The sequence below is a fragment of the Piliocolobus tephrosceles genome, chromosome 4 (genome assembly GCF_002776525.5).
Source record: "Piliocolobus tephrosceles isolate RC106 chromosome 4, ASM277652v3, whole genome shotgun sequence".
Taxonomy (NCBI): domain Eukaryota; kingdom Metazoa; phylum Chordata; class Mammalia; order Primates; family Cercopithecidae; genus Piliocolobus; species Piliocolobus tephrosceles.
In genome coordinates, this window is record NC_045437.1 from 126,384,031 (window position 1) to 126,404,377 (window position 20,347).

Below are 20,347 nucleotides of genomic sequence, written 5' to 3' on the forward strand. Positions count from 1 at the left end.
TTATTCCCCTCTATATTTTCTGTTCTCTATTTCTGGAACTTGGTATTTGGCCTCCTGGACTGGTGTTTAATTCTCTTATCTTTTCTGTCTGATTTTTAAATTTATCTTTGTGGTCTACACTTTGGGAGGTTTTATAAAAACATTTTATCTTCCATCTATTGATTGTTTAATATCTTCCCTCATATTTTAAATCTTCAAGAGCTGTGTTTTGTTCTTCTGTACTACTTAAACTTTTATAGCATCCTATTCTTGTTTCATGGGCACAGTGTCGTCCTTCTTCTCCCTAGGGCTATTAATGACAGTTCATTTCCCCCATAGTGCTTTTTTTTTTTCCTGTGTGATTGTTTTGTTAACTCTTTTTTATGTTAAGGGCTTTCTTTAGATGTCCCATGATTCCCGGTTATCTAAAAAACCTGATTGTCTAAGACAGCTGTGACCCATGAGTAGGGTTTCTCCGCCGAGGGCTTCCTATAGGGTATTCTGGCTGGGCTGTTTCATCAGGAAACTCCCAGTGTCACAGTCCTGAGGTCTTTTGTTCCTGGGATGGTCACGCTCCACAGAGAAGTATCTTCCAGGCTGTGGCTTGGGTGAAGGCCTGGCCTTCACATTGTGGGCAGGGGAGAACACTGGGCCTCTCAGCTTCAGTACCAGGCTCACGTTCTCCACCGTGTCTGGGAAAGACACTTGCAGTTTTCTCTCAAGGAAGGGGATGGATGGCACTCGGGGAGGAAGAGGGCGTGGGTATTTCACTACCTTAGAAACAGATTTCCAAACTACCCTCCTCTTTTTAGCCCCACCTCTACTCACCACCCGGGTACCCGACATACCAGTTCCTGAGTCTGTTCTGCCACGTAACTAGGTGGCTTCTCAGCTTTTCTTTTTTTTTGAGACGGAGTCTCGCTCTGTTGCCGGGGCTGTAGTGCAGTGGCCGGATCTCAGCTCACTGCAAGCTCCGCCTCCCGGGTTTACGCCATTCTCCTGCCTCAGCCTCCCAAGTAGCTGGGACTACAGGCGCCCGCAACCTCGCCCGGCTAGTTTTTTGTATTTTTTAGTAGAGACGGGGTTTCACCGTGTTAGCCAGGATGGTCTCGATCTCCTGACCTCGTGATCCGCCCGTCTCGGCCTCCCAAAGTGCTGGGATTACAGGCTTGAGCCACCGCGCCCGGCCGGCTTCTCAGCTTTTCTAGCCGCAGGTTTGGGATGCAGTTTTTGGGGTGTCCACTAAGGGACTTAACACTTGCTCACCTGCTTTCCTGCTTCTAAAATTCTATTGTTTTCTCATCTCCTGTTCTCTTTGTTCTTGTAGATTTACACTTAAAACAACCTGTGGTCATTTTAGTGACAAAAGCAAAGTGAGAGAAGAAGCAAAAGTAAATGTGTGCTCTACCCATCATTAAAATCTTCAAAAAATGAGATCTAATTCATGTACCATAACTTTCACCCTTCAAAAATTGTGTAATTCAATGACTTTTTGTATATCCACAAAGTTGTGCAACCATCATCACTATCTATTCTAGGATATTTTCATCACCCAAAAGGAAGCCCCATACCTGTTAGCAACCACTCCCCCTCCTTTCTTCCCCACAGCCCCCAGCAACCCCTAATCTGTATTTTGTCTCTACGGATTTTTGCTATTTTGGGCATTTCTCATAAATGGAATCATACAATGTATGGCCTTTCGTGTCTGGCTTTTTTCACTTGGCATAATGTTTTCAAGGTTCCTCCAGCTTGTGGTATGAATCAGTACTTCGTTATTTTTTAAAGTAACAGTTTTATTGAGTATTCATTCCTCTTTATGGCAGAATACTATTTCTTTGTATGGATACACCACATTTTGTTTACCCATTCATCAATTGAATATTTGGGTTGTTTCTACTTTTTTGATATTATGAATAATGGCCCTATTGCCCTCTGAACATTCATTTGTGGGCAAATTTTTGTGTGGGTATAAGACATCATTTGTCTGACTATGCAGAAAATAGCTTAATAAATATTTGAGCCAGGCACAGTGGCTCACGCCTGTAATCCCAGCACTTTGGGAGGCTGAGGCGGGTGGATCACGAGGTCAGGAGATCGAGACCATGATGAAACCGCATCTCTACTAAAAATACAAAAAAAAAAAAATTAGCCGGGCGCAGTGGTGGTCGTCTGTAGTCCCAGCTGCTCAGGAGGCTGAGGCTGGAGAATGGCATGAACCCGGGAGGTGGAGCTTGCAGTGAGCCGAGATGGCGCCACTGCACTCCAGCCTGGGGTGACAGAGCGAGACTTCGTCTCAAAAAAAAGAAAAAAAAGAAAAAAAAAGGTGGGACATCTTGAAGTGGGGGTCCTCAGGTCATGGGTGGATTTAAAGATTTTCTCATTTGTCATTGGTTAAGGACATGAACCTTTGTCTAAACATTTGGGGTCAGAAAAAATGAATGTTAGCTCTGGCCTGTGTGCATGACCTCTTCCAGGCCCCTCAGAAATAAATTTATTTATTTTTAATTTTTAAAATTTATTATTTGTTGAGACAGGGGCTCGCTTTGTCACCCAGACTGGAGTTTAGTGGAGCAATCAGTGCTCACTGCAGCCTCAAAATCCTGGGCTCAAGTGATCCTTCTGCCTCAGTCTCCCATCTAGCTGGGACCACAGATACGTGCTGCCACACCTGGCTAATTAAATTTTGTTTTGTTTTGTTTTTGTAGAAATGGAGGTCGTGCTTTGTTGCCCAGGCTGGTCTTGAACTTTCTGGCCTCAAGCAATCCTTCCACCTTGGCCTCCCAAAGTGCTGAGATTACAGGTGTGAGAGGAAGAAATTTAGTGCAAAGACTGGTGGTTAGAGTTTATTCCTCTGCTCCCCCTTGTCTGAGATCTATGTGCCAGTGGATGTGTTTGGTGGGGGTCTGGGTTTATGAAAAGCAATGCAGGGACATAAGTTAAGATGTTATCTTTAGTTTTTATAGGGAGCCAAATACACCGTGATTCTACCTGTTTTGGCTATTGTCTTAAGTTAGTATTACATTTTTGTTTATCAGCTTGCTCATTTACTTCTCAAGGCTAGCTAGGTGCCTGAAATACTTTTGAAGAAACTTAAGTTTCTTTTTCTTTTCTGTTCTTTTTTTTTTTTCTCTTTAGAGGTGGTCTTACTCTGTCACCCAAGCTGCAGTACAGTGGCATCACTGCACCTCCCTGCAGCCTGGAAACTCAAGCCTCCAGGGATCCTCCTGCCTCAGCCTCCTGAGTAGCTGGGACTACAGACACATGCCACCACGCCTGGCTAATTTTAGAAAATTTTTTGTGGAGATGGGGTCTCACTATGTTGCTCAGGCTGGCCTTGAACTCCTGGCCTCAAGTGATCCTCCCACCCTGGACCTGGTAAAGTGTTGGTATTACAGGTGTGAGCCACCATTTCTGGCCTATATTTTTCTCTATTTTTATGTTGGTGGGGTGCTTGGCCAGCCCCTAAGAAGGCCCCCTGCTCTGTCTCACAGCTATTTGAAACTATATATTATTGTTAACTATAGCCATCCCACAGGGGTATAGAACAAACTTAGCCCTTCTATTTCGGTGCAATTTTGTATCCTTTTGCATCCCCATCCCTCCCTTCCCCCTACCCTTCGCAGCCTCTAGTATCCTCTGTTCTACTTTTCACTTCTATAAGTTGAACTTATTTTAGCTTCCACATATGAGTTAGAACATTCTGTGTTTAACTTTCTGTTCCTGGCTTATTTCACTTACAAAATGTCTCCAGTTCCATCCAGTTTCATATCTTCAGCATCTTCTATGGTGCGAGGCTCTGGCTAAATGCTTATTTAGTCTAACAGCTCTGCAAGGCTAGTATTACCATCCCTACATTACAAAGCAGAAAGCAAAATCAGAGAGGTTGAGGGGCCAGGCATGGTGGCTCACGCCTGTAATCCCAGCACTTTGGGAGGCTGAGGCTGGTGGATCACGAGGTCAGGAGATTGAGACCATCCTGGCTAACACAGTGAAACACCGTCTCTACTAAAAAATACAAAAAATTAGCCAGGGGTGGTGGTGGGCACCTGTAGTCCCAGCTACTCGGGAGGCTGAGGCAGGAGGATGGTGTGAATCCGGGAGGTGGAGCTTGCAGTGAGCCGAATTCATGCCCCTGTACCCGCGCCGGGGAAACAGAGCGAGACTCCGTCTTAAAAAAAAAAAGAAAAGAAAAGAAAAAAGAAAGAAAGAAAGGTTGAGGGACTGGCTCAGGGACTCACATGCCTAGGATGTTTCTGACTTGGAATTTGAACTCAGGTCTGACCACGTCAAAGGCCATGTCTGCTCTTCTCTCTCCTCCCAGAATACATATACTATCTCCTTTGACTCTTGAAATCCAAGTCTCATTGAACCTTCGAACCACAAAGTCTTAATTTACAAAAAAAATCTATTAATGCAAATTGTAAAGCACATGCAATACATAAAGATTAATAAAACAAATATGGCATATGAAAGGAAACTTGTTTTGTTACACTCACAGCACTTCTGACACCAAATGTGTGGATTTTTTCTACACCAAAACCAATGTTCTAACTCTCTGGACACCAGCTGGGCATCCTACAGTTCAATTCCATTCAGACACTATCTGCCTGGGGTTAGCATCTGAACCCATAGGTTGAGGGCTCAGTCAGACAAGACTCATCCACTTCAGATGCCAGTCCTAAGTCCCGGGCCTCCAGTGCTTCTGATGACTTGGCTACAGATTGGGAGTTCCCACAACTCCCTTTTCATACTTGACAAATGGCTATAATGGCTCACAGAACTGAGAAGCACTTTACCTACTATTACCAGTTTATTATAAAGGATATAGATGAGCAGCTGATGAAGAGGTCCATAGCGTACGGTGTGCGGGAGGGGTCCTGAACACAGGAGCCTGTCTGTCCCTGTCCTTGTGGAGTTGGGGTGCACCACCCTCCTGGCACATGGATGTGTTCGTCTACTTGAAAGCTCTCCAAACCTAGTTGTTTGGGATTTTTATGCAAGTTCCATTATGTGGACATGGTTGGTTACATCACGGATTGAGCTCAACCTCCAACCCCTCTCTCCTCTCTGGAAGTCGGGATGGGGTGGGTGGGGGTGAAGTCTGAAAGTCCCAACCCTCTCCTCACACGGCACCCAGCCCCCATCTGAAGCAAACTAGGGCCTTTCAGTCACCAGCATTTCCTGAATATATAAAAAAAGACATTGTTCTCACTCTGGGGATACTTTTTTTTTTGAGACGGAGTCTCGCTCTGTTGCCCAGGCTGAAGTGCAGTGGCGCCATCTCACACCTCCGCCTCCAGGGTTCAAGCGATTCTCCTGCCTCAGCTTCTCGAGTAGCTGTGACTACAGGCATACACCAACATGTCCGGCTAATTTTTGTGTTTTTAGTAGCGGGCTTTCACCATGTTAGCCAGGCTGGTCTCGAGCTCCTGACCTCGTGATACACCCGCCTCGACCTCCCAAAGTGCTGGGATTACAGGCGTAAGCCACTGTGTCTGGTCTTTTTTGTTTGTTTGTTTGCTTGTTTCTGTTTGTGAGACAGAGTCTTGCTCTGTCACCCAGGCTGGAGTGCAGTGGTGCGTTCTTGGCTCACTGCAGCCTCCGCCTCCCAGGTTCAAGCAATTCCCCTGCCTCAGCCTCCCAAGTAGCTGGGATTACAGGCGTGTGCCACCACACCTGGCTAATTTTTATATTTTTTGTAGAGACAGGGTTTCACCATGTTGGCCAGGCAAGTCTCGAACTCCTGACCTCAAGTGATCCTCCCCGCCTCAGCCTCCCAAAGTGCTGGGATTACAGGTGTGAGCCACCACACCCAGCCTTATTCTGGAGATTCTTCGTGGTCCTTGCGTCAGGAGCCAGGGACAGAGACCAGAGACGTTTTTCACTATGTCACAGCACAGGAGCCTTGTCAACACAGTCCCATCCCCCCAGGCACCCTTTCCCAGTCCCTCTTGCCTCCCAGCACAGGCCCCCATTCTCCTGGATCTGAACCACACAAGGAGGCAGAGGGGTAGAGTGGTTAAAAACGCAGGCTCCACCACTTTCTGGAGGTGTGATCCTGGACAAGAGCCCCCGTGTCCCTATCTGTCCATGGAGATGATGAAACCCTCCTCAAAGGGCCTCCGTAAAGATCACAGGAAACAAAGCATGGACAACGTGCCTGGCATGAAGGAAACCTTAGTAAGTGGAGGCAAGTCTGAGTGCCGGAGCCTTAAAACCATGGACTGTCAGGTTTGAAGGAAACCCAAATATTCCTCTTTAAAGCCCTGCGGATTTTAGTTAAAGGTAAAAGGTTAAAACCCAGGAGTACCCTCTGCCCCTCCTCTCTGCCTTGATCAGTACAGAAACAGAGCTCAGAGGATCCTGGATCAGACTTGACTCTTTCCATACACTTATCTTCCTACAGTTCCAGCCCTTTGGAACCCTGAAGATATCCTCTTCTCTGTCCTGTCACTCTATGGGACTTACGGCTCTTTGTTAAAATACTATTTAAGCAAGGCCCCTAAACCACTGCCTTGAGAGAGAAATACTTCTCAACTGAGGCCGCTACTGCATAATGGGTTCAGCATGTGTTAATAAACTTTGGCTGGTTTTTCTTTTGTTAACTTGACTTTTGTTTTCAGGGGAGTATCTCAACTAAGAACCTAAACAGGGAAAGAAAAGAAATGTTTTCACCCCTGCAGGTAGTCCAAACTTCCTCCCGCATGTTTGAGACGACATAACGGAGGCCAGAGAAGGGGACTTGTCTGAGCTCACTGAAGGTGCACAGCCCCTTTCTGCACCCACTCATCTGTGGGTGAGAAGGGGAGACAAAGGTATCTTCTGATTCAAAGTGCTTTCCTGTCTAGGGAGTGGACATATGCCTGTTTCTTCAAACATTCAAAGAGCCTTATGAATCCAAAGGCCTGCCCAGAAACAAGTGATGAGGGCCCTGGGCAGCCAATGGGATCGTGCTGGCCTTCCTACCTGTCTGGGGAGCCCCCCCGCCCCACATCCTGCCCCTCAAAAGGCAGCTTCACCAAAGTGGGGTATTTCCAGACTTTGTAGCTTTCACTTCCACATCTACCAAGTGGGCGGAGTGGCCTCCTGTGGACGAATCAGATTCCTCTCCAGCGCCAACTTTAAGAGGTGAGCCAGGGGTTCAGGGTCCCAGATGTACAGGAGCAGCAGGAGGAGCTGTCAGGAAGATCAGAAGCCAGTCATGGATGACCAGCGCGACCTGATCTCCAACAATGAGCAACTGCCCATGCTGGGCCGGCGCCCTGGAATCCCGGAGAGGTATGTGTGAGCACCAGGAAAGGGCACACAAATCCTGGACTGCAGAGCCGTGCGCATGTGCTGGGAAGAAGCACTGGCCGGGAGTCACAGGAAAGAGGGATTCAGGCTCTGACTCTAACATTGACTTTTTGGGTGATTTTGAGCAAGTCTTTGGCCTGCTTTGGGCTCCGGCTCCCTCTCTTGTCAAATGAAGGGGTTCCTTTAAGAGCAGGAGTTTGTAACTTTCCTTGCATCAGACCCCCTCCTTCTGAAAAGCAGAAGAGAGCCTGGGTTCTCTCCCTAGAGTTTCACATGCTATCCAGGGGCTTTGAGACCCCACTGAAGCTGGGCCGTGAATGCTAGGTTAAAGGCCTTGGACCAGGCTGCACGTGGCGGCTCTCGCCTGTAATCCCAGCACTTTGGGAGGTTAAGGCAGGCAGATCAGCTGAGGCCAGGAGTTCGAGACCAGCCTGGCCAACATGTTGAAACCCTGTCTCTACTAAAAATACAAAAATTAGCCAGGCATGGTGGTATACACCTGTAGTCCCAGCTACTTGGGAAGCTGAGGCATGAGAATTACTTGAACCTGGGAGGCAGAGGTTGCAGTGAGCCAAGATCGTGCCACTGTACCCCACCCTGGGCAACAGAGTGACACTCTATCTCAAAAAAATAATAAATAAATAAAATAAAATAAAATAAAAATAAAGACCTTGGACCAGATTTTGAAAATGTTCAAGATCCCAGTGGAGAAACAGAGTTTCTAAAAGAGGATGGTAGAAGCAGTTCTTCACAGAGGATTTCCCTCCTAATTACCATGGATCAGGGGAATGATAGTTGCAGGTGTCTACAGAGTAGATGGAGACGTTCTGCCATCACAGAAGGGATTGTGAGATGTTGGGGGCAGGCAAGAAAGGAGGGACAGGCTTTGGTTAAATTTCTGGAGGGGGCTCAGGGCTGATCGGGGTCATGTCCTTGCCTGTGCCCCTCTCCCTTGCAGCCAGAGGCCAGCACAGCCATCCAGAGGACCCTAGGCCCCACTTCCCAGCCCCAGAATAGCCTCACCCATGTGTTTCCCTCAAAAAGGGCTAGAAGGCTGTTACCCCAATGGCCCTGCTACTCCAATCTTCAAAAAGTAATTTGCGATCTACAGGGACTTACAGCTAGGTGTGATGTCAGCTGTTGCCAGGCAGAAAGGGGTTTGGGAGAGCCCTGCAGAGATGTTATGACAAGCTATGTTCTGAGGAACAAGGTAACCCCCTGCAGACCATTAGAGCTGTGGCCTGTGAAAACCCCAGGGAATCTCAAGGCAAGGAGGGCAGACTCTTTTGTGAGGAATGGATTCTGGTCTAGGCCACGCGCGACCTTGGATAAATCACTGCCTCTCCCTGAGTCTCAGTAATAAATATAATAGCCACAATAGTTCTCATCCACGGTGTACCTGTCACCAGGCCTCAGCCACTGTTAGTTAGTACTATGATTATTTGCGGGACACATATGTAAGGGCTAAACTCAATGTTAATTCTTACAGTCACCCTATGAATCAGGTACTTTTGTTGTCCCTTTTTACAGAAGAGGAAATTGAGGCTCACAGTGGTAAGTGACTTACCCAAGAAATCATAGCTAGTGAGTGGTTGGAGGCAGAATTTGAACCAGGACTAGTCTGACATCAAAGTGTGAGCTCACTCCTCCATCTGGCCCCCTTTCAGAGGTGCATTTTGTGGGGAGGGGAGGTGGGACCCCTCTGAGCTCCAACCACTCAGTGCTTTACAGACCCAGTTGGGCTCAGTGTTCAGAGTGCATGTCCCCTTGTCTAATCCTTGCTTAGTTTTCCCTTTATTCAGTTACTGCTTCTAAAGCTGGCCATGTGTGCTTAAGCCATTCCAGACTGGAGCCTGTTTTGGAGGCTTTTCTGAATGCTTCTGCCTGGCAACATCTGTGTCATGATTCCTGCTAGCTCTGGTTGGCTCCTGACTTTGGCTTTTATTTTTATTTTATTTTATTTTTTAAATTGCAGAAGAAGGTAGTATAAATGAGGAAATAAAGAGGGGGGTGACAAGAGTTGGCACTCTACCAGAACCAGGGGACAGGCGTTCAAGATGCATAAAGAGGAAGAAAAGCAGATGCTAAACTTAACTACAAACTCCCTGAGAATCGCACTGAGTGTAATTTATTTATAGAGTGCTAACAATGCGCTAGGTGTGGAGCCAAGAGCTTTACCCTCATCATCTTATTGAACGTAACAGCCTTGGAGCAGATGTTTTACCCGATTTTACTCACACAGAGGGTAAAGCAACTTAGATGGTCCCAGAACTAACGGACTCCAGAGCCAGGATTCCAATCCAGGTTATGTGGTCTCGTCTTCAGGGTGAATCTCTAGATTCTTAGGCCTCCTGAGGAACTGTGGGGCAGACAGGGGAAGGTACTTTCCCATGTCGCGTGTGGGAGGTAGAGCTGGGGCTTGAATTGGGTGTGGGGTTGCAGAAGCACTGAATAGGTGGAGGATGAGGCTGGAGAGCCTGAACCCAGGCCAGGCTACCCCTGTTCCTTAGTAAGGCCAAGAAGTAGAATTTGTTTTCGCTTCCTGTCTAGTCTCCCCACTTTCCCCGCCCCCGTGTCGGGTTTTTGCTGTTTCCTTCTAGAATAACTCTCCCTTGGGCGGGGCCTTACCCCAGAAAGCACAGACTGACACGCAGCAAGCCAATGAGAATGAGACAGTCTGTGATGTCATGAGTTACTAGGCAGAAGGGACTCCTGGAGCTTCCTAAACCATCCTTGCTGGTTGCTGGAGCAGGCAGGGTGCAGCCTCATCCTGGCAGTCCGCAATGGGTCTGTCTTAGTCCATTTTGTGCCGCTTTAACAGAATACAACAGACTGTGTAATTTACAAAAAAGAAAAAAAACCGCAGAAATTTATTTCTCACAGTTCTGAAGCGGCTTTCTTTTTTTTGTTTTTGTTTGGTTATGTTTTTTGAGACAGAGTCTCAGTCTATCCCCCAGGATGGAGTGCACTGGCACAATCTCAGCTCACTATATATATATATATATATATACACACACACACACATATATATATACACACATATATATATACACACACACACATACATACACACACACACACATACATACACACACACACACACATATATATATACACATGTGTGTGGGGTTTTTTGTTGTTTTTTTTTTGTTTTTTGAGATGGAATCTCACTCTGTTGCCCAGGCTGGAGTGCAATGACATGATCTCAGCTCATTGCAAACTTCACCTTCCAGGTTCAAGTGATTCTCTTGCCTCAGCCTCCCGAGTAGCTGGGATTACAGGTGCTCACCACCACGCCTGGTTAATTTTTGTATTTTTGGTAGAGACAGGGTTTTGCCAATGTTGGTCAGGCTGGCCTGGAACTCCTGTCCTCAGGTGATCCACCAGCCTTGGCCTCCCAAAGTGCTGAGATTACAGGCGTGAGCCACCGCACCTGGCCCATGCCCGGCTAACTTTTGTATTTTTAGTAGAGACAGGGTTTCACCACGTTAGCCAGGCTGGTCTCGAACTCCTGACCTCTGGTGATCTGCCTGTCTCTGCCTCCTAAAGTGGGATTACAGGTGTGAGCCACCGCACCCGGCCTAGCTTGCTTGCCTTCCTTCCTTCCCTCCCTCCCTCTTTCTTTTCTTTTCTTTTTTTTCTTTTCTTTGAGGCAGAGTCTCCTTCTGTCACCCAGGCTGGAGTGCAGTGGCGCGATCTCAGCTCACTGCAACCTCCGCCTCCCGGGTTCATGTAATTCTGCCACCTCAGCCTCCTGACTAGCTGGGATTAGAGGTGCATGCCACCATGCCTGGCTGTTTTTTGTATTTTTTGTAGACAGGATTTTGCCACGTTGGCCAGACTGGTCTCGAACTCCTGGCCTCAAGTGATCCACCCACCTCAGCCTCCCAAAGTGCTGGAATTACAGGCGTGAGTCACCACGCCCAGCCTGGTGAGGGGCTTCCTTGATGTGTCCTCACATGGTGGAAGGCAGAAGGGCAAGAGAGAACCAACTCCTTCTGTCAAGCCCCCTTACAGGGCACCTAATCCCATTCATGAGGGAGAAGACTTTGTGGCCGGATCACCTCCCAACACCTTCATGTTGGCAACACCTAGACTAGGGTCCTAGTAGTCCCACCCCTGGGGTCGTCAAAGAACAGATCAGAAAATCCCAGGGTGCAGGGGCAGGATCCTTACATCCCCTGTACTGTAATATATGCATGCACCCCCAAAATTGCATCGAAGGCCCACAGATACAAGGGCTCACTGAGGTCTGAGGGTCTGGATGGTGAGTCTAGGGAGCATGAGAAATTCATCCAGGCCACACAGGCTTAGGCACCTATACTCCTGCCCATTCCCTGCAGGGTGGATATTACCATTTGAAATACTTTGGCCCTTGTATTGAGTTCTTGCTTAAAAGAAGAAACCGCCAAATTCTAGAATCGCAGAGGTGGGGGCACCTATGTGACAAATGAGGGAACAGAGGCACAGAGATTGGCAGGGACATGCTCAAAGACATGGAGAGCCTGGGCAGAGGATGGTCCCAGAGTGGGTGGTACCTGGCCCTGCTTCAGCCTGACATTGTCCAAGGCTCCCCCAACCCACTTCTAAAATGGCCAGGTCCCACTTCTTCTCAGGTGGGCCACATTTTCTGCTGTCCTGGTCCCACTTCCTTTCCTTTTCTCCTTAAATCTGATTTCACTGTGAGGGTGAGAGGTTGGGCAGAGGGGTGAAAACTCCCTTCCCCTTACTTGCTAAGCACATACAATCTTTTTTATTTTTTATTTTTTGTCCATTAAAACAAATAACATACTTGGTTGATCCTGCCAGCAGAAAAAACAAAACAAAACAAAAACCAAACCCGTTCCCCTTGAGGGCAACTCCGATCCTCGGGAGATCTGCATGGCAAAGGGAGCCTGGGGAGACTCCCCCCACCTCAACCCCTCATCGCACAGGCAGGACACCAAGGTCCAGAGAGGACAAGGAGCATGCCTCTTTGCTCTTCTCTGTTCAAGTCAGGCCCGTGGCAGCTGCAGGGTCTCTGCCAGGGAGGACTTCAGGCACATCGATGGTTGGAAGGAGGGGCAGGGTGAGGTCTTCAAGCTGCATTTCCATAGCCAGCTTATTGTTGGTGCTTCAAGTGCACTGTTTGTTAGGGGTGGCTTAGGGGGCTCATTGAGATGGGGGTATACATTTCCCCATTCCTAGCCAGCCCTTGGGGAGAACCACTGTGGATCCTCCTCTGACCTATCCTCCCCACCTCCCACAGCAAGTGCAGCCGTGGAGCCCTGTACACAGGCTTTTCCATCCTGGTGACTCTGCTTCTGGCTGGCCAGGCCACCACCGCCTACTTCCTGTACCAGCAGCAGGGCCGGCTGGACAAACTGACAGTCACCACCCAGAACCTGCAGCTGGAGAACCTGCGCATGAAGCTTCCCAAGCGTGTGTACACCCCTAAGTCCTGACACCCCCCCACCTCCCACTGTCGCTCACCTCAGAGACCCCCATCCCTGCACCCAGCTGGGTCCACTGTCCTCTCCCTCCGGTTTGGAATTTCAGCCCTTCCTCATCTGGGTCTGATACCCTCCTCCCTGGTCACCGGGGCCACACTTATCCTCGTTCCTGTCCCCGCAGCTCCCAAGCCTGTGAGCCAGATGCGCATGGCAACCCCGCTGCTGATGCAGGCGCTACCCATGGGAGCCCAGGGGGTAAGGACAGCCCCAGGGTGGTGGGAGGGGCAAGGTTATCCTACCTGGATGGAGGACAGTGCCAAGGGGAGGGCCCAGCTGGGGAGGGGTCCTGACTGCTGCGGGAGGCACAGTGCCTGTCTCAGGAAGAACAGGGCTCCCAGGTGTGGAGGGCACAGGTGAGGAGTCTCTTGGCGCCATCCCTGGGAGGAAGGCTCAGCCCTCTACAGTTTACAAAGTGCTTCTCATTCCTATAGCATCTTACTGTCCTCTCCCATTCTCAAAGACCTTGCTATCATGCATTGACAGTATTTATATTCACAATACTGTGCTGCGGACAAAACCCTAGACAGGAAAGCTTATGCCAGTTTGATCAATGAGGACACTGAGGCAGAAAGCTAAAGTGACTTGCTAGAGCTCTCGTGTTTGGAAGTGGCAGAGATGGAACCATTGACCAAGTGCCTGGGATTCCAGTCTCTTACCTAGATCCCAGCAACTGGCTCCTGCTCCACACCCCCTGCTCCAGGGACCAGCGCTGGTAACTTTCTGTTCCTTCCTCCCACAGCCCATGCAGAATGCCACCAAGTATGGCAACATGACAGAGGACCATGTGATGCACCTGCTCCAGGTGAGTGCAGGGAGCTAGCCCGGTGACCCTGCCTGCCCACCCAGGACCCTGGCCAGGTCGAGCTCCAAGGCCTGTATACCTGACTCAGGGCAGATTTTCAACATGTACCCTCTGGATTACTGAATACAAGGGTGACCCTTAAATGTTATATGTAGTCTGGCCTCTCCGCATTTTTGAGATAAACAGGCTCGGCTGGGCGCAGCGGCTCATAACTGTAATCCCAGCACTTTGGGAGGCTGAGGCGGGTGGATCACCTGAGGTCAGGAGTTTGAGACCAGCCTGGCCAACATAGTGAAAGTCTATACTAAAAATACAAAAATTAGCCGGGCATGGTGGCAGGCACCTGTAATCCCAGCTACTCGTAATCCCAGCTACTCAGGAGGTTGAGGCAGGAGAATCACTTTAATCTGGGAAGTGCAGTGAGTCGAGATCATCACACCATTGCACTCTAGCCTGGGTGACAGAGTCAGACTCTATCTCAAAAAAATAAAAATAAAAATAAAAAAGGAAACTGAGGCTCAAAGCTTGGAAGTGACTTGCTCAAGACACCTACAGTTTTGGTTTTTCCTCCCCAAATTTGTACCGCATGTCTATTCTGTGCCTGCACTGTGCAAGGCTCTGGGCCCACAGTGGGGAGCAATTGGACCCAGCTCCTGAAGCCATGGGGATCCCAGGCTAGTGTGGGAGACAGACAAGTGACCAGGTGATGACAGAAGTGCAGGGGGCTTTGTGAAGAAAGAGGCAGAGGACTCAGCCTAGCTGGGGGCAGTCAAGGTTGGGTCCTCACCTTCTGGAGCAGGTGAGACCTGAAAGCTGAGCAGCCATCCACAGGGAGGACACTGGGGCTTGTTGGTAGAGCTTGCCTGGAGTCTGGAACTGGATTCGCAACCCTGCAGTCTTGTAGCTGAACAGCTGGATGGCCCTTACCCCTTCCCTCCCCTCCCATCATGGCTGAAGTCCAGGGTTTAGGCTTGGTGCGGCTCTGGTCCATTCCTCAGAATGGAAGACCAAGAGAACATGGGCTACACATTTCACACTGCCTGCCAGGGAGCCCTTTTTGAACCATCCTTCCTGATCTGCCACCCTGTAGAATGCCGACCCCCTAAAGGTGTACCCGCCGCTGAAGGGGAGCTTCCCGGAGAACCTGAGACACCTTAAGAACACCATGGAGACCTTGGACTGGAAGGTCAGCAGGTTTTCCTGCGTGGGAACTGTCTCTTTCCTCCGATGTCTAGGGCAGGGCTGGGAGAGGTGGGGTGAGGGTGGGCTGGGGAAGCCATTCTCAGGAAGCTGAAGGGGTTTACCAGCACTTCCAAAACCTGGAGGCTGCAGTGTGTGGGGCTCAGCCCCATGGGCCTTTAAGAGGCTGCAGCTGGACCCGGGTGTTGGGGCCCTATTTGGCCCCGCATGTTTCTGTCCCCAGGGGCAAAGCCAGGCAGTGTAGGGGCTTGGTGGTGGCTATTGAACCTGACCTCCACCTCTATCCCTATTAGGTCTTTGAGAGTTGGATGCACCATTGGCTCCTGTTTGAAATGAGCAGGCACTCCTTGGAGCAAAAGCCCACTGAGGCTCCACCAAAAGGTACAGGGAGTCGGAGCTGTAGGGTGCAAGGGCTTCTCGACCCTCGGGGCTCTCCTGGAGCTGCTGAGGCCGGGGCCTCCAGCACTCCCCGGTCCCAGCACTACGGAATCTCCCATCCTCTCAGCTCTCACTTCTCTCTCCTGTCTGTTCCTTCTTGGTTTGGCTGTCCCCCGCCCCCGACTCACCCCCATCTTGTGTAAGGGTTCCTAAGGGCCCACAGAGGCCTGTCACCACAGGGTACAGGGGACCTCTCTCATGGAGGATGGTACAGCACAGGGGGCCTGGGGCAGAACCCGCCCCACGACACCGCAGGAAGGAATCCTTGTAATGACTTTGCCCCAGTGCTGCCCACAACCCAGTGAGGGCGCCAAGGTCACAGCTGTTGCCAAGAGAGCTCTGGGCATTTCCCACCTCATGGACAACGCAGACTAGGATGTTTTTAGCCCCAAAGCCAGAATGTTGTTTCTATCCCGGTGCTGTCTCTAATTTGCTATGTAACTCTGGACAAGTTTTCTTCCCTCTGGGATTCAGGGTCTTGAAGTAGAAGGTCAAAGGGCCACCCTGGCCGGGGCCTCAGTTTCTGCATCAGATTCATAGAAGGCACCTTCCATGCTACCTCCAACAACTCCTAGCTGATGCTTAAACTCCTCTAAGACATCTCCAACACATGGTAACCCCCATTTCTCTGCTTGGGAACTCTCAGCAACAGGAAGCTTAGACTTACCAAGGAGCCCACCGCTTTTCTCTAGAATCAGAATCGAAGTGCAATTCCAAACTATAATGGTGTTTTTGTTTTTTTTTTTTTGAGATGGAGTCTGGCTCTGTCACCCAGGCTGGAATGCAGTGGTGTGATCTCAGCTCACTGCAACCTCAGCCTCCTGGGTTCGAGCAATTCTCCTGCCTCAGCCTCCCGAATAGCTGGGATTACAGGCATGCGCCTGTAATTTTTGTATTTTTAGTAGAGACGGGGTTTCACCATGTTGGCCAGGCTGGTCTCGAACTCCTGACCTCAAGTGATCCACCTGTCTTGGCCTCCCAAAGTGCTGGGATTATAGGCACGAGCCACTGTGCCTGGCCCAAAACTGTAATGGGCTTTGAGTGTCAGAAGAAACCATCAATTTCTGAGGTGAACTGGACACATGGCCATTCACTTCCTTTTTGCTCTCAGACCTTGTTGGTCTAGGCCTGTTTTCCCAACCGTGTGATGGCTGGAGCGAGTAAAGCCACTTGGGAAGAAGGCATTAGGCCCAGAGCAGTGGTGTGTGGGTCTCTAGCTGTGCTCAGACCCTGGTTCAGAGCTCACTCACTCACTGTGTCCTCATCATGCCTGTCGCCTTCAGTACTGACCAAGTGCCAGGAAGAGGTCAGCCGCATCCCTGCTGTCCACCCGGGTTCATTCAGGCCCAAGTGCGACGAGAACGGCAACTATCTGCCGCTCCAGTGCTATGGGAGCACCGGCTATTGCTGGTGTGTCTTCCCCAACGGCACGGAGGTCCCCAACACCAGAAGCCGAGGGCACCAGAACTGCAGTGGTAAGCGGTTGCACTGTGCCAGTGTCAGAGGACCAGGAAGGACTAGGAAGGTTGAGGGGCAAGAGGTCCCCTCTGAAGCTCATGGGACCAGGACACCCGGGATGGCAGTTCCTGGGGGCAGTGACGTAGTCATGCATCCAGCCCCTTATCCATCCACCCATCTGTGCGTTCCTATTTGTCCATTTGTCATCTCTCCTCTTACATCCACTCATCTATTTGTTCACTTATCCGTCAGTCCTTTCATCTGTGAATTTCATCCATCCACGCACCATTCTCTAGCAAGCAGGAGTCCTACAGGCCCACCCATCTCATTTCATCACCCTCTTCTCACTCAAGCCGCCATTATACCTCTTCGTTGCCGCTTGCAGCTGTCCTTCCCTGGGCACCTGCTTTCCCAGGCATTAAGCCTGCGGCTAGGTGGGAAGCACTGCCCTCAGGTATCTTGGGTCAGGTAGCCTGCACTTCAAGTGATAAATGGACTTGCTGCTCCTTTGCAGAGTTACTGGAACTGGAGGACCCGTCTTCTGGGCTGGGTGTGACCAAGCAGGATCTGGGCCCAGGTAAGGGCCATTGCAGAGGGGCAGCTGGTCACCAGCAGCTCATCCCCAGCGGGGTCAGCTCCTTTGTGGGCAGGTGAAGGAGTGTGACGCTGGGCCACTCTCCAACATCCCTGGAATGTCCATTTCACAGATGAAGGAACAGGGTTGGGGGGCTGTGGGGAGTTATACAAATCCATGATGGTCATTACTTGGACCCAAGCAGGGGGCAGGGGAGGGTGGGCAGTCCTCAACTGCTCTGCAGGTCCAGGATGTTAGGAAGGGGCAGGGACAACAAATGGGGGACCCCAACCTCAACCTGCCGCTTCTTTCTCCAGTCCCCATGTGAGAGCAGCAGAGACGGTCTTCAACATCCTGCCGGCCCTGCACAGCTACAGCTTTCTTGCTCCCTTCGGTCCCCAGCCCCTCCCCGATCTCCCACCCTGTACCTCATCCCATGAAACCCCGGTACCTGGTTCTTCGTCACCCTTGGAAACGAAAAACCAAGTCGGAACAGCAGATAACAATGCAGCAAGGCCCTGCTGCCCAACCTCCGTTTGTCAACAGGGGCATGAGGTCCCAGGAGGTGGCCAAAAGCTAGACGGAACCCCATTCCTGACATCACGGCAGCCTCCAACACAAGGCTCTGAGATCTGGGCTCATGGACAAGGTGGGAAGGCACAGGAAGAAGGGATAACCCTACCCCCAGGCTGGACAGGCTGACTGTCCTTTCCCCTCTGGCCTTTGGCCTCGGCTTTTCTAGCCTATTTACCTGCAGGCTGAGCCACTCTCTTCCCTTTCCCCAGCATCACTCCCCAAGGGAGAGCCAAGATTTTCCACCCATAATCCTTTCTGCTGACCCCTAGTTCCCTCTGCTCAGCCAAGCTTGTATCAGCTATCAGGGCCATGGTTCATGTTAGAATAAAAGGTAGTAAGTAGAACACTCTGGCTCCTGGCTCTTCTGTTGGGATCTAGTTCATTTATCCTAAAGAGGTTACTCAAGATGCTAAATCCAGTCACTTAGGTGGGAGAATACAGCCCAAGGAACCCAGAGATGCCTGGGGGGGCCTGCAGTCTTTGGACACAGATATACTTGATTACATGTTTCACACACACGAACACTCTTTACTTCCAAAAAGAAATAGGCTCTTGCCTAGTTTAAGCACAAGCTCTTCTTGGTACAGCTTTCATTTTCCTATGTCCCCAATTTCATTTCTATACTAAGAACAGTGCGAATGTGATGACAGATGGCAACCGAAACAGGGCCTCCGTGTCAGGATGGACAGGAAGTAGGGGACTGTGGAAGACTGGGTGCCCATGCCCTACCTAAGGGGCTGACTGCTACTCAGCTCTATCTGGTTGCTGCCAGGATGGAGCACAGCCCCCGCTGCCAGATGTTGTCTTTTTAAGAGGAGCCAGAAATCAACAACTGCCGTGCAATCCACCCCATGTTTAATTTTCAAGTCTTGCTGTGGGTCAAACAAGGCCCAATGAGGACACTACTCTGTAGTTGTGTTCTAGAGCAACATGCTTCAGAGGATGCTTCAGAGGAGAGGCCAGATGGGGGAGGGTCTGGCCCCAGGCCCCGAGTCAAGGGTGCAGCTGGATGCCAACCTGGGTCTCTGACACCTCCAGCCGCGCATTCCTTTTCTGCACTGCCTCTGGCTGTTTCCAGTATGAGGCTAAAAGCTTTGGAGACATCTCCAGGACCCCTGGTGTTCCATATGGCTCTGGGCCCAGGGAAGTGGGCTTCTGCATTCCCAGCCCAGAGCAGCAGACCACCTCCCTTGCTACCCCTCCCCTCCCTCAGTCCACACCCAAGACATCATCCTGTCTTTCATGTTCATCCACTTGCACCCTCACCACCACAGAATCATGGTGAGCTCCATGTGAGGGGCACCTCACTCCCGACTTTCCTAGACCTGCTGTGCCTGCCACAGCTGTTCACCATGCACCTCCAGGGAGCCTGCCCCTAGGTTGAGGCCTAACTCAAGGATTCTCAGCCCCTTCCATTTCTTGTCTTTGGGTATTTGCATGACTTACTCTGGCAACAGGAAATCAACCATGACCATCCTTTAGTTTAGATGCCGCCTCATCCAGGAAGCCTTCCTCACCAATTCAGCACCCAGGCACTTCACTGCGTCTCTTAAGCTCACCGCCTGACCCACTAACCAGTCACCCACAGCCTCAACACGCAGGCAAGAAGGAATCCCGAGTGTCGGCAAGACAGTCCCGAGAAATGTGTGCCCCAGATGCACTGGGAGCTTGCACCCTTCCTCTAAGTCTTTTATTTTTTTGAGTTATTTAAAAAAAAACCAGAAAACACAACCAAAAGAACTGATGAGAGGAAGACAAAGCCTCGGGATCAGCCAGAGACCGAGTGGCATGGGATGAAGCACAGGTCAGGCCTAGCTGGATCTGTGGAGCAAGGCGGTGGGAAGTCCCGAAGCCTTTGGGCCTGTGGGGTCTGCGGAAGGAGAGGAGGTCACTTACAAAAATACATATACTGTACACATCTATACGAAGTGTCCTGTATTGGGGGAGTGGGATGAGGTCATGGGAGCTGGTCCACTTTCTCCTCGGACCAGCCTCCCTGCAGGCTCACTGGCTTGGCCAGCACAGGGACCCCTGCAGCTGGCTGTCTTCTTCTATAGAGTGAGGGAAGGTAACAGTTTAGTTCCAGCCCATGGTGGGCAGAGGTCGGCGGAAGTCAGAGGCATGGGGATGGCCACTGCTCGGCTAGGAAATCCCTGGGGGAAGGAAACACACGCAGACGTCAAATTTCCTGACCCTTTTCCCCGGCAAGGAAAATGAAACCTGGCATCTCCAATGCAGGGGAGAGGCACTAACCAAAGCAGACATTTTTTTAGCACTTGGAATGTTCGGGGAACTGGGCTGAGTCCTTCAGTGTTTAGCTGAGCTTCACATAAGCCTCACCACTGGCCCAGGAGGCGGGCTCTGCATCACTCCCCTTTACAGGAGGCTGGGTGACCTCAGGGCCAGCACAGCCAGGTGGAGCAGCTAATTGTCACCACCACTTGGCAGGGCCTGTCCTCCATAGGGAAGCATAGATCCACGGTGATAGCTTATATTGAGCAAACCATCTTCCTTCCCAAAAGGAAATGCCCA

General features: G+C 50.4%; 2 protein-coding genes across 9 annotated transcripts in view; one reads left to right on the forward strand and one right to left on the reverse strand.

The window, feature by feature from the left end:
* Positions 1-6,945: 6,945 nt before the first annotated feature.
* Positions 6,946-18,159, forward strand: CD74 (CD74 molecule). Of its 2 annotated transcripts, XM_023226984.2 has the most exons (9): positions 6,951-7,257; positions 12,524-12,696; positions 12,889-12,962; positions 13,507-13,569; positions 14,660-14,755; positions 15,063-15,150; positions 16,491-16,682; positions 17,180-17,242; positions 17,557-18,159. In XM_023226984.2, exons 1-9 carry the CDS (start codon positions 7,133-7,135, stop codon positions 17,565-17,567), a joined length of 885 nt encoding a protein of 294 aa, XP_023082752.1. In that variant the 5' UTR covers positions 6,951-7,132; the 3' UTR covers positions 17,568-18,159. The 2 variants fall into 2 exon arrangements, with proteins under 2 accessions (XP_023082753.1, XP_023082752.1); XM_023226985.2 differs by lacking the exon at positions 16,491-16,682 and having other exon boundaries at positions 6,946-7,257.
* Positions 17,622-20,347, reverse strand: part of TCOF1 (treacle ribosome biogenesis factor 1) — a 43,401-nt gene continuing 40,675 nt past the window's right edge. For 6 of the 7 annotated variants that reach the window (XM_023226983.2, XM_023226979.2, XM_023226982.2 and 3 more), the window contains one exon: positions 19,472-19,968. The gene's annotated coding sequence lies outside the window, so the exon portion shown is untranslated. Of the gene's footprint in view, positions 19,969-20,347 lie in introns of all 7 variants that reach the window. The other variant, XM_023226978.2, reaches the window with a different exon arrangement.